Raw genomic sequence first — 24,753 nt, 5'->3', positions numbered from 1 at the left:
GTGTCCGGCAGAGTTATGAACTTTTTTTCTTTTTGCAATGAAACCAGGTAAAATAAAACGGAAATCTTCCCACAGAGCATTGAAAGCGTTAACTTAGTATTTTATTTTGAAAATAGAGAAAATCATATTAATTTGGGAAAATGTTATAAGGGCAGATTAGGTATGATAAAAAAAATCACTTAAAATCAATAGCAAAACATAAAGAAAATAATTTCCAATTTTTGACATTGACTGTAAAGCAAAGGACTGTGCATCAGAGATTTCGTTGTTGTTTTTTTTAAATTTCAATCTTCAGAGTTGATTTCCCATTGTTAAAAACAGAAAATAGATCCACCCACAGTCCAACCCAGAGCATATCTATATGCACAGCTTCAAGGAAAATGCAACACCATTCCTTAGTGTAGCCTAAGTCCCAGTGTTCTTATTCCCTCTGACATCTAGTGACCATAAAGTATAAAAGGTGTTGAATGTCCTTGACAGTACATAATCTTTCAACAAGTAAAGTTAACTGTGTAACATAGATAAAATGAAGTAACGAAACGCTATACAAAACTAAGAGTTTATATTTTTCTAACAATAGCATTCTCCCTCATATTTCCTCAAGCGCCTAGAATGACAGGACTCCACATAGCCATCCCAGAACTTCCCATTTCTACTGCTTCACACCATAATCTTTGTAGGCACAATTGCAACAGAAAATGATTTGATCTTTATATGGGGCCAGTAAAAAATGCTTTCGCCTCCAAAACCATACAGTAAATTCAACTAGAATTTTAGTTAAGTAAAGCTATTTACTTTGTAGGTAATGAAAATCACCAAGGTTCTAAGAGTCATTTGCTTTGGTTTCTGTATTAGGAAGTTTTATTCTTATTTGAGGTATCAAAAGCCTATCCCCTATGTAAGTCAACATTAAAGTGATTATTCAACCAGACTTCACAGATACTCTTAGTAAAAGTTTGTGTGCCCAAGATCAGTTTGCCAGAAGTTAGAGTAGTCTAGTACTGGGGAGGTAGGAGTATAAAATCTCGGTGCCCTGCACCCATCTCAAAAGCACCCATTCTTTGAAAACAAATTTGCAGTTGCCCAGACTAAGACGGTTGTACATCATAGCAAATCGTGATAGATCTTCCAGCTCTACGTCACATGCTTTTTTCTCTTACCACTCACATAATTAGTGCTCTTTTCTTTTTAAAATATGTGCCTGTTTCAAATTTGTATTATTTTTTTCAGATGTCTAATTTCAGTTACGTTCTTTCCCTCTTTGGTCTCTTCCCGCATTTCACATACCAGACAAATAGTTAAAAGTCTGTGAAACCAGGCAAGCTTCCAAAATATTTCAAAATGAAACTGCCCCAGGTGACAGAAAGGAAAAAGGCAAAGCTTACATGACCAAGATTTCAACAAACTGGCTGGAAATGTATTGGAAAATCCATTCAGGTTGCTGGAGCCATGAAGAGATTTCAATGAGACATAAACATTCAAGTTACTGACAGAGCCAACATGTTCCATGATCACTCACAGTAGTCCACTCGTCACGGAGCAGTGTGCTTTATTAGGAGTTATTTTCTTTTAAAAACTGTTTTCTTGTTTAGTATTGAAGAAGTGAAAGCATTTGAGAAAACATTCAAAATTCTGAGAATAAATGTCAGCAAAATTTAATGTCTGTAATTCATAAAACTTACATCCTTTACATAGGGTTTATTTGTATATAATAAAAATTTCACCATAACTAAATTCTTTCTGGAAAGTATTTTATATGCTAATTTGTTTAACATGTGCTTTGGATGTACAGCTAAATAGGAGTAGCTTAAAAATTCTTTCTTCAAGTATTCCTGTTAGCAATGAAAAGAAACCTCATTCCTAAATATTTGCTTTTCTTTTCCACTGACCCTTGTTTGTGATATCATATGTAACCTGAACTACACAGAGTGACTCTTTTCATAGTTCAGAATATGTTTGTATACTTCAATAAATTTGCTCATTGCATAGTGAACTTGTAAACTCAGAAGGATTCTATAAATATTACCCTAATAATCTAAAGAAGTTGCTGAAATTTTACATAATAATGTATTCTGAGGTTTATTTTTGTTGTAATTTGGGTTTGCTATTTTATTTTTATACATGTGTCAACCAAATACGATAAATGAAAACAAGCTATAAAAAGCTAAAAACCCAAGAAAATAATTTTACCTCATTCTATCATTTGGATAACTTCCTGGGCATAACAAGTTGCAAGTGCTCTGTGCTGCCTCTTTAAGACTGTTCAAAATTAATTCCAACAGCGTGTGTTTAACATAAAGTTAACTATGTTTGCATCAAACAAAATGTTTATTAATGAAAGCTATTTATCATACAGGAAACAGCAAAGATAAGTCATTGTTACAGAGATGTACACTAGAGGTGACAGATGCAAAAGTGCATGCAGAGTCTTCTGTTTAGAAAGGAAGTAATAAACAATAACACTAAAATTACTGGGTTTAATCCCTATATTCTTAAATGAGTGAAAGTTTGTCTTTGAATTTACACTTGGAAAATGCCATTAACAGGTAGGACTAAAACACATTAGCAAGCAGGTGAAATGGATATTTGGGGGCTTTATTTTACAACTATTGTGCTTGACAAATGTGTAGGATTGTTTTCAATAATAATTTTCTCCAAATGAGGGGAGGGCGTATTACTGCTGGGTTGCTCTGGTTTATACATGAGTTATCTCCTTCGTTTGTTAAACCACATAATTTTAAGCCTCCGTTTATGTTAGACATCATAAAGAACAGAAGTTTACTTAACATTCAATAAATGACATTTAAGTCTCACTCTCTCTCTCTCTCTTTTTGGCTCAATAAACTTTAAATGTATGGTTATCATGACCTAATAGTGTCTTTGTCTTCACTGCAGTGGATTTCCGATCAAACTTTTCCCCTTCTTTTAATACTTTAGGGAATTTTCAAACGTCGGGATGTTTGGCTGTAATGCCCCAAGATTTGTTCTCCCTGAAAAAAATCATAGTGACAATTTATTAACTACAGAGCAACTTGGCTTTTAGGGGTCTGCAATTTCTATTTAGATTTACAAATATCCACTTGTGCTCAATAGCTCTAATATTAAATCTTAATCATATTATTTAAGATTTCTTTTCATGCAACTACTAATCTACTAATTTATTTTTTATTCTAAAAATTGAACTGAGTCAAATCAGTGGGGCATTGCTTTTGTTTATAAGCAAATAAATTTAAAGGTAATTCAAGATTGAATCACATTGCATATGCAATGGTGTGTGCATTTAATATGAATCATAAGTTTAGAAATCTAAGGGTGATTTGTATGTTTGAATTTTTTAATTGCACTACTGTTTTATAGCATTTACACAACAATACCGAAAGCACCCTAATACAAGTCAAACTTAAGTAAAACTGATGGGAAATAAAACTCCTTAGATTCAAAATGGTTTATTCACACAAATTTAATAGGATATATCACAATTGTTTGGTCCATAAATATTTAGGGGAAATAGTTTCTATACAATGCATTTATCAATAAACAAAGGAACATGGACAATTTTGCTAGACCACTTACTGTACTATAAACACGAAGCTCAATATATAAGATTATTGAATTTATCAACTATATTTGAAAGAGTGCACAACTGCTTTCTATGACATGTTTGTCCCCTCTAACAGGATACACCATAAAAAGAGTTTCAGAAATAAGAGGTAAAACAGTACAAAACTAGTGAGGTGTCAAAAGGGCTTAAAACAGTTAATTTAACAAACAACACATATATCCTGATTTTTCACAAGCTTACTTCCAAGTTATATCATAAGGCACATAGGAGAACTGAGTTATAGATTAGTCTACTTAATAAAGTAGATCTATAGTACCATATATTGTTCTGTCAAAGAACAAAATTTATGTGTCAATATTTTACCTGTAAAAGTGTGTTAATAAGATCTCAGCCTTATCAAGGTTGTTTGGTCTGGTTAGTGGTAAATGCCCAAAATGTAATAGAAATACGAAAAGTCAAGATTTAAGCTCCATAGAAGATGACCACACTTGCTAAATATATAATGGCGATCACACCTTTCTTCTGTTACAGTGTTAACTTATCTTCCATCATCTTTTTTTAAAAAATAAGCTACTTTCTGTGCTAATTTTCTAAAGACCCTGAGCAAAAGTTACAATAATGCACTTTAATGTGGGCAGTGAACTGTCAATATGTAACCACACATTTATACAGCCAGAAGGACACCTTTAATATCTATTAAATAGCCACTTAGACCACCAGAGGAGATTTAAGGGGTCCAAAAATGTGGACAATATGTGCAAAGTTATTCTTAACAATCCACTAAAGCAAGACATAGATCTTGACTTCTTTTTTAATTAATTTTTTTTAGGAAATCCACAATCTAATTGGTATTTAACTACAACAGAAGCATATAGATGAACATTCACCACTGCCCAGACCATTAAGATTTTACCTTAAATTAAAAGGAAAAAAAAAATGCTACTGTAAACTAGGAAATATATTCAGATCAGCATCCACAAGGCTTCTGAGTTTATCTACTTGACTCATAACTTCACATCTGTCGTGTTAAAAAGGTTTTTGTATATATAAATCAACCTGTGCCAAATAAAATAAGGAAAAACCAAAGAATTCTTATTGTTGATATTAGTTTGCTAAATTGTTTTTAAAAAAAAAAAAAACAAAAGACATTATTCATATGGAACACCAGATACAATATCATGGTACAGCTGAAGCCAATTAATAGACCTATTAATTAAATTATACCGATATTTTTACTTCTTAAAAAATTATATTTTGCTTATTTCCATTTTCTCTAGGAGAAAAAAAAAAGGTAAGGTAGAAAGAATAGTCTCAGAAGTTGTTTTTGTTGTTTTTTTAGGTTTTAGGAGGTCAGAAGTATCAAATTTCAATTTCTATGTGTAATTTTCATGGGTACACAGGGAGTTTAAGTATATATATATGTGTATATATATTTTTTTTTCTTTAATTTTGAAAAACAACAAAGTAAAAAGTTTGCGGGCTTGTACAGCCCTAACAGCAGGATAAGTTACATTTCTGGGTTAGACCTCCCATCCAATTAATCATTACTATTTAAAATTTATATTAATGTTTTGTTTAATCATATTCCTCATTTGAATTTATACTTCAGGTAAAAACAGTAATGCTTGATACGTTTTTTTCAGTTTTAAATTTTTAGTATGAAGATTTCAAATTGTAAGGTTTTACAAGTAACTAATTAACTGGTTCTTTGAAAACCTGACCGCAGAAGCAGGAATATGATTATTTACCCATCATAATACCATTCATTTTTTTTTTCCCTCCGAGATTCTGGAAATAAGTAACATACAATTTTAAGAGGCACTTATTTGAATGATTCAAAAACTCCCCTTACCGACTGAAAGACCTAATTAAGGAAAGAAAAAAAATCGAAATACACATTGGTAGACAAAATATGTTCACTTAAAAGAGACAATACTGTCAACTCATTCGCCAAGTGGTTGCGGATGCTACGCACCAAGCTGATATTTTCATTTCCCAAATATCTTGTGGGTAAGAAGAAAAAAAAAAAAGGTCTTGTAAATAATAAAATAATAATATTAGAATAATAATAAAAAGAGGAAGAATTGAATTAAAAAAAAAAAAAACCAATGTTAGAAAAGGTTCGTTAAGGTAGTTTGTGAGGGGCTTCCGGATTCGTGGCTGTCCATGTTAGAGGTCACAGATGTCACTACAGTGATAGTGGGATTGGTCAGGTCTGTTAAAGTGGTCGCAGTGCCGGGTGGAGTGAGAGCGCCGCTGTCTGCTGAGGGCGGGGCCGGAAGCGACGTGCCGTCAGCTTTATCAACACCCCCATTCTCCTGCCGCAAAAGGTTCCTTCTGAATTTGGCTCGTGCGTTTTGGAACCAAACCTGCAAACCAATCCCAATTGATTTCTTTATCGATTTTTTTTAAGTTTTTTTTTCTCTCTTCTTTTTTTTCTTTTTTCTTTCTTTTTTACTTTATTCCTTTTTCTTTCTTTGCTCTATTTCTCCTTTTAAATATAATTCTCTTGGGAAAAAAACAGGCTTTTTTTTCTCCTTTCAAACTAGACTAACAAGTAGTAGTAGCATAGATGTATTCTCTCTCAACTGTACGTATTCCTACATTAAAAGTGTCACTTGGAATAACTGGTGCTGTGTGTAGATACCATGATACAAAAGCACAGAGATTAAGGGGGGAAATGCACCATCCTTCAAATTTTGTCTCTTCAGAATAGGGAAAAACAGGGTCACTAAAAGCAATTTAAAGTAGGAACCACTCCTGTGACCGGAATAGACCGAGAGTTTAAAGTGGTGGTCCTCTCACTCCTGGCAAGCACTCTTCAGACAGGAAAACTTCCGGAGCTACAGACACCCAAACAGCTAGAGACTAGGTATCAGAGCAGAAAATGGCTGCTGCTTGTCACGACCCAGTGGGAGATCACAGGTCACTCACAGTAACCCATTATAATTTTATAATTCTTACCATAACTTTAGGGAAGCAGTTCGACAGCAAGAAAAACTCCTGGGTTTTAGTTATGGCTTGATAAACATGGAAAAATCCTCGTTCCAACTGCTTGCTGAGACACTATTCATTTGACTGTTCAGGAGCTAAGGGGGCAGGTGCCTGAATCTGGAAGTTTGCAAGCTTGCATGGGTTCACAAAAGTTTGCTGAGATGGGTCAAGAGATACTCAGAAACTATTGCACTGAACCCAACACAAATGAAAATCTCTAGAGGCAAACTTGGGTGACATCACTGCCATTTTATTCAGCAATGAGGCTTTGGACCATCTCTCCATCTGCAGAGAGAATGTGACTACTTTAAAAGACCCTGGATCCCTCTTCGAGTACCTTCCAAGAAGCCCCTGTAGGGAGATAACTAAGGCAAACTACTAGGAAGCAGAATAGGAAACATCCATACCAAGGTGATCAGGGAAAAGATCTAGATGTTGGCAAGGGGAAGGGAGGAGATGCACACACAGCCAACAATGGACGTGCCTTACCTGCAAAACTCTTTTGGTCAGGCCTGTTTTTTGAGCAAGCTGCTTGAGGTCCTTTGCATCAGGGTTGTGGTTGATTGCAAAGTAGGATTTCATGGTCCGGAGCTGGTGGTGCTTGAAGGAGGTGCGCATGCGCTTGGTCTTCTGTGAGGGTGGGTAAGGCTGCTGGTCCCGGTCCAAGTGGTCTGCATCATTCTCATTACAACCTGTGTTACAACAATGAACAGACATGCTCAGTGGAAACTTCTGCAGTGGCTTACATGATACGGATGTATGATACTGCTGACATAATAAACCCAAAGGCTGCCAACCCAGCTGTGAACACGATCTAGACAAGAAGACAGTTGCTGAGGTCAGCTAACCCAGTCCATTTGGATACAATTGGTTTGCATAATAGAAAATATTAGGTAAAGCCTTTCCTTTGCTTGATTTTTGGTAGAAGACCTTGGCAAAACGAGTAAACCCTAAACAGAAGGTGAGAGTGGCCTCCAAATGAGAAAGGAAGAAACTCTTTTTATAATGTTTATAATGTGCATCTGCATCCTGGTGCCCATGTTCACAGGTTTTTGAAGCTCGACTTTTGTCAATGCTTCTGAATTGCATATACTGTCCCAAGGCACTACTTTTTATCATGATGGATATAGCAAACAAGCATTTCAGATCTCAAGTTTCAAGTTCTTTGAGAGGCCCCTTCTCCAACTGAGGAATAATCTAAATCACTTCCCATTTTTAGCATTGTCTTATATTCCTGAAGCTTTCTCAACCAGGAAAAAGAAAGAGGTTGGAAAAGGAGGAGACATCAGGAAACTTCAAATTTCTTGAGGAATTGTAAGAGCATTACATTTGAGAGTTTTAGCTACAGCTGGTTAACTTGGGCTATATCAGGGGAGAAAATGCTTTTCTCTTGGAGCTATTCTAATAAATATTTCTGAAAGAAAATGAGCCCAGCCTTCTTATTTGTTCATGCCTGAAGCACTGCCCATAGCTCACTGCTGAGACATATGGCTGATTTATTTCCAGCTCAGAATTTGGCTCCTCTGCTCTGGATGTGTGTGAGTCAGATGTGAATTGTGCCACCGACTGACCTGGCAGAAAGAGGGCAGCATCTTCTCTGCTCTTGCAAAACCCTCCTGGGCACCAAGGGCAAAAGCAGTCAGACTTTAAAATCAGCAAAAAAGGTTCTCATCCTCAGAATGTAAAGGTTCACATTCTAAAGGGCCATTTCCTGGCTCTGCACAAGAAATATGACTACAGACTGAAAAGATTTGACTATGTATGTACTGACCTTTGCAAATCAAATTCAAGGGCATAGGTATTTTTTCTTTAAACTCTTATTTCATGTTTATCTAATGTATATTCATATCTGACCATCCTGTGCCTCAGTGCATTATTTAAAATCAACATGATCATATCATTCATCGTGAAAAACTTCAACCCTGAAGAAAGTGAGACCTCTCTTAATATTACTTTTCTCATTCTGCTTTTTAAAATGTTATCTGCCTGCTATGCTCTGCTTAGAATTACTTTCAAAATTATCTAGCAATGGGGTTGGTGAGATGACTCAGTGATTTAAGAGCACTGACTGTTCTTGCAGAAGACCTGGGTTTGAATCTCAGCACCCACATGGTAGCTAACAACCATTCATAACTCCAGTTCCAGAAGATCTGACGCCCTCTTCTGTCTTCCATGGGCACTGCACCACACAGGTGTACTTACATACATGCAGCATAACACTTATACACATAAAACAAAATAAATAAATAAAAATCTAGCATATACATATATATGTTCAGCAAATCAGTATATCTGTAGAAGTTTTACAGTCATCACTGTAAATCTGCCTCATACAAAACTCATTTAACAATAAATTCCTCCAAATATAATAAAATGAATTATGAACTAATATCTCCCTGTGTCCTAAGACATATAAGTGGGAAATCATACTTGGCAAAAGAGCAGATGGCAGGTGAATTTTCTGAGGGAAAGGACTGTATCCTATTCACCCTTTGATTTCCTAAGTCATATACAAGGCCAGGAACTCAACAAGCATGATTTTCAGCCTTTTGTTCAAGAAAATTACAAGGAAGCATTAATACAAAATCAAATGAACTTGAATTGGCATCCAAGTCACATATGTGCCATCAAACGTTGAGCATGAACTTCTTGGGTCGACCAGAATGGCAACGTGTACCCAGAGACAAGAGAAAGAATATATTTTACATGATATCCTATTTCATCCCAGTGGGGATATGTCAACTTCAAATAGTCTACAGAATTGCACTTTCGTGTCCTCAAATGGATGAAACAGCATCTCATGACCTACTATAAAACTACACTTATCTCCAGTAAACTGAGTCATATTTCACAGCTGGATTAGAAATGTACCCACAGCAAAATGGTCAAAGAGGCGCATGCCAGGCTCTGGGGGCTTCTTCAAATGAGACTGCATTCATTTCATATGTGAGCAGCTTTTCCTGAATTCATCAATTGAATATTACACTTGGGACAAAAGCCTTAACTCGATGTTTAAATGATGTCCTTATCCCACCACTCCCAGGGCAATATCCTTAGAAATGAATATGACTCCTAACTTAGCTATATAACTATTCATCATTTGAAATGAATTTTAGGAAAAAAAATCATTGAAGTAAGATTTGATGAAATTGTTTCTGTAGCTACATACTCTTTCAGAACTCAGCCTACCATTTTAGTGCATTAGATAGAATTATTGGGCTTATTTCCACATGAAGTTTATAACCCAGTGTGTAAGAACATAGGTATCAGGTCTTTCTTATGATATATGATTTCCATGTAGCTATGTTTGCATTTATATGATTCAACTTGACAGAGAAATCTGTTTTCTTCCACAGTTTAAGGTAGTTTATTATCTTAAATACTGTGTTTAATGGCAAATGTATTACATAAATGATGTGTTTCTTCACCATTTATTTCTAAGCTTGAGGGTTTTCCCCCCTAAATTATAAGAACAAATAACTTGAAATTGTTTCAAACTTCCACCCGTAAGTACACATCTGTTGCTATTGAAGTTAATAAGATCTAAATGTTTTATTTTTCAGTCTCCTATGCAATGGTCACCTATATAAACTGAGTTTCTAATCCAAAAGGTTTCAAACCTTTTCAGAATTAACTGATTCCTGTGAGACCACTAGGGGTCAGTGCCAGGCTAATTTGACAGCTAGAAATCTGAAAGTTTCAATAGAAAGAACCTAAAGAAAGAGATTTTAAGAAGTTGTAAAACTCCAGTCTCTTAATGAATGCTAAATTATCCAAATAGAACCTGTCTACTCGAGACTAAATCTTCTCGTTTCTGGAGAGCTTTATTTCAATCCAGCATTCAGATAAACTTTCTATGTCTTTCAAATAAATCTACCTGATTATTTTGATTAACCTGTGCAAAAAGGAATAAACTAAATTAAGAATACTCTCACTGAAATACATTTAGCCTGTGACAAACAGTAACTGACCTCTGCCAAGTTTCACATGTTCTCTGAAAGTCTTTAAATCATAAGCATGTTTTGTGTGTATGTTTTGTGTGCATGTTTTTGAAAACATCATTGTGTAAGTTGGTTTGGATCATATTAATACTACTCTATAAGATTACTTTTCAAGAGAAATGGTAACAGCAAATCCAAAGAGGGCTAAAATAATACAAGTTTAAATTGTAGGTGCATTTTATGTTCTACATTTTAACATATTTTTAACTTGCTGAGATTTACTTTTTCCCAGATTGTGCAACAAGCTGACATTAAAATCATAAACACTTTTTGTAAAGCTCCCCCCCCCCACACACACACCTGATTCTTTTGTTAGATTACTTTAAACCAATTCCTCTAGACTACCTTAACCCTAAAGAAATATACACTCTTTACTTGTTCCTCTGGGGAAAGTCTAAAAAAGATGGAGTAGATGTTAAGAAACTGTAGTGTAATAACTAGTGTCTCAGGTTAGAGCAGGCTCAGCAACTTTTCTATTTCATGAACAGGACAACTTTCTCAACAACTGTCAGCAGCTTTAATGTGCAAATTTAAGATCCAAGCAGCTTTTTTTGTACCCTATTTCTCTTAGAAAAGTAAAAAGTAAGAGATGCTAAATTCTATTACTCTGAAAGCTCCTTGGATCTGCCTGACATAAAGTAAGATCCAAGGCAAAACCAAATTTAGCTGATTAAATTAAATAAAACAAGGGAAAATCCAGGCTCGCCTCCAGTTTGACCAGAAATCTCCACTCCTCTGGATTTCATTGGGAAGCAAACATCATTCTTTCTCTGCAAAGGACTGTATAACTTGAGCATGAGTCCCCCCAACCCCCAATTAGGACTTTAAGGTCTTGGTGAGTGGCTCAAGATTCCAGTGTCATCTTCTATTACTAAAGAACAATTAATGTGCTGCCTGCTCTGCCCTGGGGACCACGCATCAGAGAAGATGGCCCCTTAGCAAAGCCACGCCAAAACTCAGCAGGGGCTTGGGCCAAGCACCTGAGGCAAGAAGCCCCAGAAGCCACTGCCCCAGGTTGGCAAACCCAGAGACTGAGCAATCTGCCCCCCAGACCCGTCCCTTGTCCTCTTGAAACCCCCTGGCCCTTTTCCTTTGGTTCAGCAACTGCACCCAAATGTGAACCTACTAAGGACACATGAGACCTCCTAGTACCAAGTCCCATTTCTCCATGAGATGCCTCCATGTACCTGGCTAGAATGGATTCTTCCTCTAAGTTAGGAAGAGAATCCCTGGGAAGAGTATAGTACAGGGCTTGGGGGGGGGTGCCTCCTCATTCTACCTACCTCCCCAGAAAACTAAGGACTCTGAGCAGGACTCTCCATTGAGACCTTCACCCTGGCTGTGATCTTGGGCAGATCACTTAACTGGATGGATACTGTTGCTTTATCATTGACCTACTAGTTATACCAGAAAAAGTATACAGGAGAATGATCTAGGAGTGCTGAGAGCCACACTTAGCCTGTATGTCCCTTCCAGTAGAAAGGACTTTTACATGAGTCTCTTGCTTGCTGAGTTCCCAGATAGTTCCAGACCAGGGCATGAGAAGTCAGAGCAATCAAGCTCCTTAGGCTCCCCAAAATTGTGGCAAAGAATTAGCCCCAGAATGAGCTTATATTTTCTTCCCCCAAATTAGCTTGTGCTTTCTGGAACCCCCTTTCCCTGGGGACTCACCAGGAGAGCTTCTGCTCTGAGTAAGAGCTCAGGACTTAAGGATCCTGGAGGACAGGAGGTGGGGACAGGCCACCAACCATAAGAAATTGATGCATGAATGGGATGCAGATTGATAATGAGTGTTCAAAGCAAGGCTGGCAAAGGAAGACTGGCAAAGGGCCTGAGACAGCCATTCGCCTCTTCAGTGAGCCTGACCTTGCAATGGCTCTGCTTGTCTAAGTCTGGATGATCTGATCGTCTATCTGAGGAAGCTGGGCAATGCCCTGACCCACACCAGAGGCATGGCTGGCTCCCGTGTGGAGATTGAGTCTCAGTCCACAGCGGCTCTTTGCCAGGATTAGGGATTCAGTTTTTCAATACTCTTGCCAACTGTGTTGCTGATTAACTTCAGGCTGGTGACCACAGCCTCTTCCCCCTCTAGACAGAGTGGGGTTGGGCTCTGAAGTCTTTCTTTGCCCCCATTAAGTATTTAGGAAAACCTCCTCCAGGATCTATAATTTGGCTCTGACAAAGGAATTGCCCTGGGGCTGTTTGCTCCAACTGGGAGCCAGAAACTAATGGGCTCATTAACTAATGGGCAACAAGGATTTGGCTTTGCCTGTTTGAGGGAAGTCACTCCAGCCCCATGGTTATAAATGTGTTTCTTTGCCACAAGCTCAATAATGTGTGTTCTCTCGGGTCCCTCTCCTTTACTTCCTCCTCTTCCTCTCTTTCTCTTCCTCAGACTGAGAAGGGGTTGTGGTAAGAAAGCAGGGTCCTGTTAGGCAAAGCGCTGTCTGGCAACTGGATCTTGGAGCAGAACTGGCGCTACCAATTCAGGGAAGGACAGACCTGCCAAGGTGGGATAAGGAGAGGCGCCCACCTGAGTTGTAATTGACGATGTCCACTCCCAGAGCTGGGCTTTTCCGCTTCCGGGGCCGCCCCTTCTGCACCGTGCCAGTGCCATTGAAGTAAGGTAAGGCCAAGCCTCCGCTCTTGGCCGCCAGCTCCGTGTAGCTCAGCTGCGGTGGATACTCTCCTTGCAAGAGGGTCTCGAAGTGGGCCCGGCAGTACACCAGGCTGTCCTTCATGCCGAAATGGTCGCCGGTGGTCAAAGTCTTGTTGCAGGTGGAGCAGGTGAAACAGCTCAGGTGATAGACCGAGTCTCGGGCACGCATGACCATCTCAGAGGCAGAAATGCCAAGGTGGCAGCGGGCACATCTCTGCACAGAGAACCTTCTGGAAACAAACAGAAGGGTCAGGGCACTGGCTAATGGAAGGAGGAACTATCTCCCATTTGCAGTACCTGTGCTTGGTTGGTAGTGGTCAGAGACTTAGACTTGGGGTTGCTCCAGTATCACAAAGACACTTGGGTCACTTTAGACAACAGTTTTATTTGCTCAGTGACCTGTTCTGGTTCTGAGTAACAACAGCAAATCCTTATATTAAAGTCAAAAGAGCAGAACTAAGCTTTAATGTTTTTGTTTTGTTTTGTTTTGTCTGTTTTTGAAACAAGGTCTCCCTTTAGCCCTAGCTGGCCTGGAATTGGCTATGCAGACCAGGCTAGCCTGGTTTCAAAGTTTGTTTGTTTGTTTAAATAAATAAAACCCTGAAGTGCCTAATTCACAGCACTATAATGCCAAAGGAACAGCTTCGTCTTAGTGGTTGACAAAATATTGTATGAGTGAAGGAAAGTACTACTACTCTTTCAAGGATTCCTGTATCTGAAAACCTAGACAACCCCAGAAAATGGCAGTTTTAAGCGTTTCTGCTTCTGTTTAGAGGGACGCTAGGTCACTTGTAAGAGCTCTGTCCTTCCCAACCCAGAGACTTAGGAAGACTCAGTAAACCACCACGGGTGAGCATTTCTCTTTAGTCTAGATCTGACTAGTCAAACTGGAAACTTGGAACTAGATGACTTGGGTTTTGCAGTGACTGTATTCCTTCTTCATGGTCATTCACAAGATCACTTGAAGCATTCACTTGGTTGCTGCTGTCCAGGCCACCAGTGGGGAAGTTGCCCAAATTCATATAAAGCAGGGGCAAAAAAAAAAAAAACCAAAAAATTGCTAGCCCTGTTCACCAGAGAGCTCTCCATTTACTCCTCCCCAAATTTCTCCCACGGGGCTGATAAAACACAACCCCTCGTTTGTGCCTCTCCCATAGGTCCTCACCGACCTACGGGAGGGCATGCTTAGCTTACAATGTCAAGGCACATACAGTGAATTTCCCTAGGCACATATAGTGAATTTCTCCAGTCTCTCGGAAATAACTGTACCCTGAACCAGCAAAAACCCGGGGACAGAGAAGCAACTCCCGACTCCGGCAGGTGGCTCCAGCAGGCGTAGGGTCAGAGGAAGTGTGGTAGGGGAAGTACCTGTAGTAATCCTCCTTGCAGTAAATGCTACCGTCCTTGGCAAAGCAGGTGAGCTCAGACTCCAGGGCCAGCTTACATTCACAGCACTTCAGGCACCTCAAGTGCCACTGTTTGTCCACGGCCAGCAGATAGTACCTGTCGGAGATCTTGCCGCCGCAGCCGGCGCACAGAGCGGGCTTTTCTGGGCTGAGCGGGGGCATGCCCTGCAAAGGAAGCACACGGGGAATCTAAGGAGAGCTGGGGGCATCGCGGCACAATCCAGGATTCCGGACAGGCAGCGGGAGTCCCCCGCACACAGGAGAACGCTGTGAAGTTCGGGGCCACAGCACACAAAACCAAAGATCCAGAAAACATTTGCAATTTCTTCTTTCACGACTGACTCGCTCGTTTTCTTAGGATTTGTCTGAACCCACATCCCCGTCCCCCTGGTCTATGAACCTAAAATCTTCTAACCATTTGAAGCCTGGCTTAGAAAGGACTGAAAGCCCACCAACTAGCTCGATGGGAGTTTCAGAATTAGAATAAGTAAGTCTTAAAACAGTAACTTTCAAAAAATTCACAAAATAAAACAACAGAAATTATTATTGAGAAGTAGATAAAATTTTGAATAAGGTGTTTGTTTTTACACCAACATTTCTATTTTTCTAAATTTATGGAGACAGTGTAATTTGGCCAGGATTGTTGTGATCCGGACCTATTTAGCAGATCCTGCTGTTCCTAAGTTTCAAGGTCCTGGACCAGTTCCTGGGAGGGAAGTGGCTGAGCTGGGGGAAGGACCACTATCCGATCCTCGGTCGGTGGACTCCCTCTTTGCTCTGGCAACAGCATAAACAGCACGGACCATTCTCTTGAAAAACTAATACCCAAGTTTCAGTTTTCTCTTGAAAAACTGATACCCTAGTTTTCCACCTAGATCCCAAATGAAACTAACTAGGGCGGTAAAATTCACTTTAGGGACGCCAGCTTGGGTTTGGTTGCTGCTTTTAATTCTTAAATATGATAACCACGAAAGATTAAAAGAAGTTGATCACTGGACCTTTCCCTCAGACTAGCAGAAAGAGACTGGGCTTTTTCCACAGCAGTTTGGCGATTTGGAAAGCTTAAGTTTCGCCCTTTCACTCAGATCCTGGGTCCTTATTAGGTCAGTGATGCAAATGGCGTGGCATCCGCCTACTTGGCTATTAGGCGCGCCCCAAAACACCGCTGACCGGCTGGAGCGGTCTCACGAGGATCTATCTGCACAGCACTGTTCTCTCGGAATCATTCCCCGAGACTTGTGTAATTTTCTCCCTCCAGTCCGTAAGTGGGAAGGGGACTCACTTGGTTTACTAATATTTTTAAGACGAATAACTATTATGGATAATAACACAGAGGTCCTTGTTTCTTTTAAGGGTTAGGGAGTTCTTGGTCTAGCTTTTGGCCTAGGGGGCCTTTCCTTCGCCTTTTTATTCGATCTCCCACTACACTTGCCACCCGCCAGGTACAGAAGCGAAATGCAATTTTGTGTCTGCTGAGAAACTGAGCCCTGAGGCCAGACACTGACAATCTTTGGTTTGTGGGTTTAGGGTGTGGAGCTCCAGTGTTCAAAGAATTGGAAAAGATCAGTCGCGTCGGAGTCTACTCTAAAGGTCTGGTCTTGGATCTGAGAGACTGGGGTCCCCGGTTCAAGCGTGTCTGGGTCGCCGCGGTGGCGAACGGACCCCTGGTACCTGCAGCACCGCTAGCCCTCGCTGCTGAGGACCTGGCCCGGCAGCGCCGGAGAGTCGGGGGAGAGGAGTTTGGGGATTACAGGGAGTATCCCCGCTCCGCACGCGCGGCTGCCAGCCTGCTCCGAGGATAGCGAGCTCGGGGTCGCCGGACCTAGTCGCAAACCGAGCCTTTGCCTTAGCCCTGTAGACCTCAGGGGACGCCAGAAACGCAGCGATCGTCCCCCCAGCAAATGTCCCGGAGACCCGCCGCCCCCCAGCCTCCGAGGACCATCGACCCGCAGTTTCCCGCAGCGTAGAACTGGGCCCTTCCTTACCGCCTCCCGGCCGTTGAGCTGAGCGCCTTTGGCCAGACGGGCCTCGGTTTTGGATCTGCGCTCCATCTCCTCCATGATGCCTTGGATGTGGCCTCCGGAGATCCCGTGGAAGAGCATGGCTGGGGGGCGGAAAGGACACGAATTGTCTTCGGCTCGGCACCCCACTATTTCCATAAACACACGCCGGGGGCTCTCAGTGCATCCGAGGGAAGGAGCAAATTGGACCGCAGAGGATTGCGCGGGGGAGCAGCGCACAGACGCGTGGGGACAGGGGGTTAAGAGAGAAAAGAAAGGGGCAGATACAATAGAAATAGATCTACTCGGAAGGGAAAAGACCCGGGGAAAATAGGCAATGAAAGAAAAATAAAATAAAAAAGCTCCCGCGGTTCCCTGAAGGAGATGTGCAGAAAACAAACAAACGTGGACAGAGGGGAAAGCAGGCGAATCTTACGGCTCTGAGAGATCAAATTACTAATGGGAAACAACTGCCGCGGGGGTAGGAAAACAAAATCTGGGGAAGAAAGAAAATAGTTTTGAACACAAAGAAAGAAAACGAAGTGCTATTTTCAGCGGTCCCTGGCTGCCTGCAAGTTCCCAGTGCTTGTAGGTTGGGTTGGGGACTGCTGCTTGCCGGAGCTGAGTCCAATTTGTTAAGAGACTAAAGCCAGCCCATTTTTGATAATTTAGTAGGAGGAGTTCTCTCCCCAGAGCTGCCACGGATTTTTATTCAGACAACAAAGACCTGTCATACTCCTCTCAACCCCCTGGTGATGGGCAAGCGGGGACAAACATTATCAAGGGGTGGGGGCTGGGGGAGGCAGAAGGAGAGGGCATTTACAGCCCTCCCCCTCACGCGCCTACACACACACACACACACACACACACACACACACACACACACACACGAGCACACGTCCTTCCAAGAGTTCTCAGCAGTCCGGTTTTAAAGGGGTAAAGGAGCCCTTATGGTCGCTGTCCGGGCTCAGGAGGCATAGACGGCCTATTTGATCCCAGTTCAAGATCAGACCCCGCCCTGGGTGCGCAGAGTATCAACTCCAAGCCCTGATTTCCTCCTTGCCCACAGACTTTTTTTAAATCCTCAGTTTTCAGGGCTATCACCCAAAGAGTGGGCAGACATTCAAATACTTTTCGAAAATGGAGTTTTTAACGCGTGTTGCTTTCCTCCCCTTTCCTTTTTCCTCAACTCTCTAAAAGCAGTCTCGGGCAGTTCCTTCCTTAGCCTTACCTCCTTAAGGGCGAGAGGCTCTACCAGGCACTGAGGTGTTTCCCAAAGTGAAAAGAGGCGTGAAGAACTACTTTTCTGTGGCTTGCTTTTGAAAATAAAGATGCTCTTTGAAAAGCTGGCGTGTAGAGGCCAGGGCGTGGTCTCGTAGACCTGGGTATTCAACTGAACCTTGACCCTCGGTTACTTATTCTTTTACTCAGTTCTAGTTTGAAGGTGAACTGGAGAGTGTAGTGTTCCGTTTAGAACTTGGGCAGCGACTCAAGGACTCGAGTGAGCGCGGCGGCACCAGACCAGGAGGACCAGGCGTCAGCCACTTTCAGGAGGATGTGAAAGGGGCTCGAGGTGGAGGCCCGGAGGTGAGAACTGACAGGATGGCAGGCTGCTCTTCCTAAGAGCCAGAATTGTTCGTTAGGTCGCCCTCCGTCCATGTTCGTCCGGCGCTGCCCCTCCCACAGGTCTCATTAAAGGGTCCACAATATTCAGATACTGTAGATTCATTGAAACGGCCAGAAACCTACTAGGATCTTGGAGCGCGGAGCGGAACGGACTGAAGCTTAACCCGAGAGAATAAAGCCTGACGCTCTCCTATGGTTCTGGTTGCCAGCCTGTTTCCCCAGCGCTCCCGGCCACCTCCCGGGGAACTTGGGGCTTCTGTCTGGCCACACCACAGATAGACCAGAGCAGCCAGGCCGCAGGCCCGCCTCCCTCCGCCAGGGGAGCCCAGTGTGGAGATGTAGCCTAATCTTGAAAGAAGGGGGAGAATAAATCAGGAAAAGGAGGTAGGGGGAGGAGGGGAATGAAAAGAAAGAATAAAGGAAGCATGGGAATGGAAGGGGGAAGGAAGGAAGGAAGGAAGGAAGGAAGGAAGGAAGGAAGGAAGGAAGGAGAAGGACCCCCACACACACACAACAACCCTGGTGCCGCAGCTTGACTTCCTGTCCCAAAGAATCGCCCTCTGAGGCTCCGGGTCACCTGGGTACAACTCGGGCCTCTACTGCTTCCCCTTCTTTTTTCTCAGGGTCAAAAATAATATTGTTTGCAGACTGGACGCTTTTAAGGTCCTCTGGGTGCCAGAATACAGCTCATAAAACACAATTTCAAACACAAAAATTGAAGCTGCTCAAGTGAACTAAGCTGGAGACAACACACACACACACACACACACACACACACACTTTGGCAGCCCTACCTGACAGCAGGGCGGCTATTTACTGTAAGTAATGTAATTAGCCCCTTTGGATGGAAATCAATGAGCTTTTCAAACCGGTGTGTGCACAAGAAGGGCCCCAAGGAGGGGCTGGGGGCAGGGGCCCTTTCCTAGACAGCAGGTCCTCTCACAAAGGGGCAGATTGCCTCCATACAAGTAAGCAGTTAGACAGACTCAGAGCCCAAAGAGGAGGAGAAAGAGGAGGGCTCTACCCAAAGAACCAGTCAATTAATCCAAGGAGGCTGAAGCACAAAGTAAATACAGGACTGCAGTTCACTTCATTCAGCTCCACCCAAACCCTTCCCCACTCTCTACTAGGGATCTTGGGAACTACATTTGGTTGTTAGATTTTGGTCCTATTTAGCCAGAACAGTAAAAAAGAACCCAAGAACATCATTTTGAAACTTCATGAAGGAAAGCTTAACAAACAACTCTTTTAAAAAGTGATAACTTTTGTCAAGAGTCTCCAGGAACGCCAATCACAGAAGACCTGTACACCTGCAATTAGCCATTCATTCATCTACTTCATCTTTAAATCATCAGGTACAGGCAGGACAGAGCATCTCCTGCTATCAGCTTCCTACTGAAACCTGTCTACAACTGCTTTTACTTATAAAACTCAGGTTATAAGGTCCTGGACCTATAGTGATTGGCCACTTTCATAAAGAAGAGAAGTGCCAGGGTTTTTTCTTGCTCTAAGAATGCAGAAAGTCTTTGGAAAGGTGGGGGGATGGGCGTCTGCTGGAATTTGAGAGTTCTTAGTTCTGGGGGAAATGGTTCTCTATATGCCCAGCCCCATCCTCCTTGAAAAATGAAGCCCTTAAGGAATGGAAGGCTGAAATGGCCTAGGAGTTAGGGACAGGTGCAGATCATAGAGTGTCCTAACCTTTTGTCTAAGAGATTACTGAAGAGCTTGTTTCAGCTTCTTCCTCTTCCCTCTCAAAGGGCATTAAGCACCAGGGTTGCTATGCTCCTTTCACCCTCCCTAGCCCAGGGGCTGAGGCCTAGAGCACAAGAAGTGTTTCTCCTTTTCCTATCTCCCAGCTGAAGGCCTGCAGGTGTTCCATAAAAGTTAGAGCACTTGCATTTTCAGTTGCAGAGGCTAAGACCCCGCCTTCATCAATGGGACAGGTGCATGGTGTGGGAACTGTCTAGCCCACATTCCAATAGGATGTGGCATCTTCTTTCCAAATTCAAAACATTATTAGAAGCAGTGGAGTAAATTTCCGGCCTGGTACAGTCCTCCCTCACAAGTGGGCACAAGCAATCTACTAGGCTCTTTCTTTTTTTGTTCAGTAGGCATCCATCTGGCTATTGTTACAACTTTCAGCAAAGTGGAAGGCTGGATTAAGTGGGAGAGAAGGTTTTAAAGTAAGAGTACAAGACCACAGCTTTTCCACGAAGCTCTAGGAGATTGCAGGGCCATTGTCCAGACTCTAGAAGTCCCACCTGGGAACAGGGCCCTGGCTCAACCCAACTCCTCAGAGGCTAGGAGAGGGAATATAAAGGGGATGCCCTGGGTTGCCCAGGTAGCTGCCAAGGTTTTAGGATCTAGAAAAGAAAAACAATGTAACAAATACTCCATGGGTTAGAGCATCAGAGATTTAAAGTCCCTTTAGACCTTAATTTTGGAGACAATAATCCTACCTATGCCCCAAATTTGACCATGAAAAGGTAGAGTTCTCTTTCTTCAGATCTTAAGAATCCCTTGGGTTGGAAAGGAGCAGCGCTTCAGATCCTGTCTAGGTTTTTAAATTGTTGGCAGCATCCCAAGAACGAGGGGAATTAAGCGGAATCTTGGTGCTAGGAGCCTTATGCCTGGCGGCACCACCCGATCTTGGATGTCCAGGCTGTGCCGCAAGGCTGAGGTATCAAATGATTGGCAAGTCCCCAGGCCTTTCTTTGGACAGCAGAGACAGATCTATGTGCAAACTTTCCCCAAACGAGGCTGGCAGGTTGTCTGCTACTGCTTTCAGGGACACCTCTGTCTCACAAGTAAGGCTTCCTTCAGGACACAAGAGAGGCTTCCGAGATGTGGCTACAGGAGCCAGCCAGGCAGCCACGGAGATAGGACGCGCGACCGCAGTCCAGCTGCCGCACCCTTGTCTGGGGCTCGCTGGGACTCACCGGTCGGGGCCCTGCAGGTCTACGAGTAGTTAGTGCGCACACCCTCAGTGGCCTCAAAGGCCCTTGCCAGCTGCTTCAAACCTATGTCCTCCTTGGATCTTGTTTTTTGTTTTGTTTTGTTTTGTTTGCAACAGGGCTGTGATTGAGAATACCGAGCTTCTGAAACCAGAAGCAGTTTTTACCTAAGGTTTGCTGCTCCACTGACCCGCAGAACCTCCTAAATAAACAGTAAACCCTGCAGAGTTTAGCTGAGATCACGCGCAGAAACCGCTATGGTGCATTAGAGTTGAACAACAACAACAACAACAACAACAACAAAAAAAAAAAAAAGTAGGTAAAGCCAGTTTCCGCTTAAGTCCAGCAAGGTACTTGCAGTAAGATGACACCCCAGCAGCTCTGCCGAGGTCCTACGGCCAGTACTGCCTGAGGCCCAAAGACACCATTACCTCTGGCGGGAGCCCTGACCCTGGACTTTGAGGAAAATCAAAGACATAAAAACTAAATTTTTAAAAAAAAATATCTTAAAAGCCAAACGCAGGCTTTGGGACTTCTGCCTTCCAGGAAACTCTGAGCCAAACTGTTTTTCAACCTCCAAAGCACAACCTAAGACAAATATTCTTTTCCACTGAGTGAAGGCATGCTCATAAGTGTACACACACACATACTCATTTACCCAGCACACACGCGGGTCCAAGAAAAAGCAGCAAGGAAAATACCGAGGAACAGGAGCGGACTCACCTGCCTCTAGAGTGGTGCCGTTCAGCATTCTTACAGAAAGATCGCTCTGTAAAGGCGGTTGCACTGTCAGGAGAAAAGGAAAAAAAGCCTTGCATCAACTGGATACTGCGGCCCGGCTCCCCAGTACCTCGGCCGGATGGTGGGGCCGGTCCCATCCACTGGTCAGCCTGGACTCTGGGACTCCGGGACTCCCTCCGGGACCTATGCGGCTTCCAGTCAAGCTGACCTTTCCTCCCAGTGTCTCCAGAGACATTTCGCGTTCAGAGTTGTCCGCCCACTACAGGGACCACTTATAGGTGACCCCAATGGGATGTTACCTTGATGTCTAGATGTCAGAATTTCCTCTCCAGAATTCGGTTCTTAGCCAGACGGTGCCCAGAGGTGAGGGCCAGTTCCTGTGTCTCACTCTGTTAAATAAATAAACCCTGTGAATGAAAATAATTCTCTCTCTCTCCCTCCCTCCCTCCCCTTCCCTCCCTCCTTCCTTTCCTCCTTTTCTCTCTCTTCCTCTCGCTCCCTCTCTCCTCTCCTTTTTGCAGTATTGGCCTGATCGCTCACCTCTGACCCTCAGCCCCTTCCACCTGTCTTTTATTTTCTATTTATGCTTTCTCAAATCGGAAAAGGGAGGGGGGAGAAATGGGCAGAGGGCTCAGCCGCGAGCCAATGCCCTGACACTGAGGCCACGCTCAGCCCTGCCAGTCTCTCAATAATCCGAGGAGGTGTTAATGGAGGACTTGGCGGTAAGGGAACCTCATAAAGCCGCGAGCATCCTCAAGCCTGGGCGCAGCCGGGGTGGGTGGGGGGCTGGAGCCCTGCGGTGCGCCCTGGGCTCCCGGCCCCCCAGCCAGTCTTTGCCTTGCTGAAGCTGGTACCTAAAAGATGCTGCCGCCAGCTGGTGCCTGCATAGACGGTAAATGGGCGGTAGCTCCTAGGGGAAACTGGCTAAGCTATTGATTGCTCAAGCCATCATCCCCGCCTTCCACTCGGATCCTGCGCTCAGTCTCCATGCTCCTAAGCTGGGCAATGGAAACCCAGCAGGTCCGAGAGCGCTTTGCCCTCCAGGGCGGCATTTGTGACCCCGTCAGCAAGGGAGCCCAAAACATCTGCCCGTCTTGGGCCCTTACTATTGGATGAGGGTTGAGATTAACCTTATAAGGGGAAGCCCAGACTTAAAACATACAGACAAATGATCAAGGGATGCCAGAGACCCGGGACGGGGCGGGGACTGTATTACCTCGTCTCAGCATTCGGTGGGACTGCTTCGCCCTTGGTGCGCTCCAGCCGCCTCCAAGTGGAACAGAATAGGAAGCCAGGCCTTTGGTCAATCATTCACCCTACACCCCACCCAGGGCGCCCCTCGTAGTCAGAGTTCGGAAGGCGAGGGATTAACCTGGGTTCGCTCGCTGGTGGAAAAGGAGGTGTGAGCAGAGAGACTGGCAGCTCCGGAACTCTGGTCCGTGACAGTACCGCCCTCCCCCATCCGCCTTCTCTCCAAACCCAGAGGCCTCGTAGAGGTTCTCTGACTTGGCATGGGCCGAGGGCTGGATGGACCGAGGGCATCTGTGAGCCTCGCAGCCACCAGCGAAAACTATGATTGGGAGCCACCCTTGAGTTGTGCGGGGATGGAAGCCAGCCAGTCGTACAAGCTCGGCACAGTTTGGGGGATGTTAAGGGACAGTCTGGGGGTGAGGAATCCGAGCCCTCTGCGTTTCTCGTTGCACCTCGATTGCCAGAATGTCGCTGGGAGCACGAAGGACTGGGTCCCTTGTTCCACGCGATGGCTAGGTTTCGGGAACTAGTGCCACCAGCAATCAGTTCCATCCCGTTTCCCTTTACTCTTCCCTGGACCCCAACTTCCCCGTCCCATGACGACCTCCCCAGCTCCTTCCACTATCCCCCCATTTTGGCCAGTTTTCACAGCCAAGAGGGGACAAGATTCCCCGGCTTAGCTTTTTCGAAAATCAGCAAAAGGATAGAACCATTTCCACCGGAAAACACTTTATTGTTCTTCCCAAAGCAGCGCCTTTTAACTTCTTTCGGTAATGAAGTATTTCAGGAATATGATAACGATATGCCTTGTATACACAGCTAACACACGCGCACAGACACACTCGCGCGCGCGCGCACGCACACACACACGCACACACACACACACACACACACACACAATGGCGCATGCACCCTGAAGCACACATCTAAATGCACATTTTAGAACACAAATTTCTGGTGGGAGGGTGTTGTAGAAGGATGTAGAAATCCTTCTACATTCTATAATTTCCTGGTTAACATTCTCTTTTATCACCTTAATTCCAAGAAGGAAGGCCCTAAGATCGGATGTTTTGCAAAGCTCAAACTCAAATTGTTTGTGGAGGTAAGGGTTAACCCAGTACCCAAGACACTGGGGGCACCCATCAGGGTATCCTATTCTAGGGACAGACCAATCTCTGGTTAAACATATCTGTGGATTCTCCCACAACATTTTCCCAGAAATCAGAGTCCTAAGAGGCCCTCAAAACCACACCCTTCCTCAGCACACACACACACACACACACACACAGACACACACACACACACAGAAAACCTGTTTTTTTGTTTTTGTTTTTTTCCTGAGAGGATGTCGTTAGAACTTTGTGTGCCAAACACACACACACACACACACACACACACACACACACACACACAGAAAACCTGTTTTTTTTTGTTTTTTTTTTTTTCCTGAGAGGATGTCGTTAGAACTTTGTGTGCCCAAGAGACTTTGCAAATGCCTTTGGAGAGAAGTACTGTGATGAAGGAAAGACCTTTGGTAGAGCCAGAGAGAACTTTGGGAC

The 24,753-nt window shown here is 43.4% G+C and overlaps 1 protein-coding gene across 4 annotated transcripts; it reads right to left on the bottom strand.

Moving 5' to 3' along the window:
- Positions 1–1,151: 1,151 nt before the first annotated feature.
- On the bottom strand, positions 1,152–22,874 carry Lhx9 (LIM homeobox 9). Of its 4 annotated transcripts, none has more exons than XM_008830255.2 (8): positions 22,798–22,874; positions 22,243–22,332; positions 21,926–21,988; positions 16,608–16,726; positions 14,585–14,787; positions 13,091–13,446; positions 7,046–7,248; positions 1,895–2,990 (listed from the first exon to the last, which is right to left on the bottom strand). In XM_008830255.2, the coding sequence occupies exons 3-8, from the start codon at positions 21,951–21,953 to the stop codon at positions 2,934–2,936; spliced, it is 966 nt and encodes a 321-aa protein (XP_008828477.1). In that variant the 5' UTR covers positions 21,954–21,988; positions 22,243–22,332; positions 22,798–22,874; the 3' UTR covers positions 1,895–2,933. The 4 variants fall into 4 exon arrangements, with proteins under 4 accessions (XP_008828474.1, XP_008828477.1, XP_008828476.1 ...); XM_008830253.2 differs by lacking the exon at positions 1,895–2,990 and adding an exon at positions 3,457–5,931; XM_008830252.2 differs by lacking the exons at positions 21,926–21,988; positions 22,243–22,332; positions 22,798–22,874 and having other exon boundaries at positions 1,152–5,931; positions 16,608–17,265.
- Between the last annotated feature and the right edge of the window lie 1,879 nt (positions 22,875–24,753).

The sequence above is a fragment of the Nannospalax galili genome, unplaced genomic scaffold (genome assembly GCF_000622305.1).
Source record: "Nannospalax galili isolate Female #2095 unplaced genomic scaffold, S.galili_v1.0 scaffold113, whole genome shotgun sequence".
Classification (NCBI taxonomy): Eukaryota; Metazoa; Chordata; class Mammalia; order Rodentia; family Spalacidae; genus Nannospalax; species Nannospalax galili.
Note: the sequence above shows the minus strand (reverse complement) of the source record. Positions and strands in the feature narration are given on the sequence as shown.

Bases quoted from the DNA above. Each gene is read 5' to 3' on its own strand.
- Lhx9 (XM_008830252.2), bottom strand. From the start codon at position 16,781: ATGGAAATAGTGGGGTGCCGAGCCGAAGACAATTCGTGTCCTTTCCGC. The intron at 14,788-16,607 runs GTAAGGAAGGGC...CTTCCTTTGCAG, and splicing joins AGCTCAACGGCCGGGAGGCG to GGCATGCCCCCGCTCAGCCC. The intron at 13,447-14,584 runs GTACTTCCCCTA...GTTTGTTTCCAG, and splicing joins TGCAAGGAGGATTACTACAG to AAGGTTCTCTGTGCAGAGAT.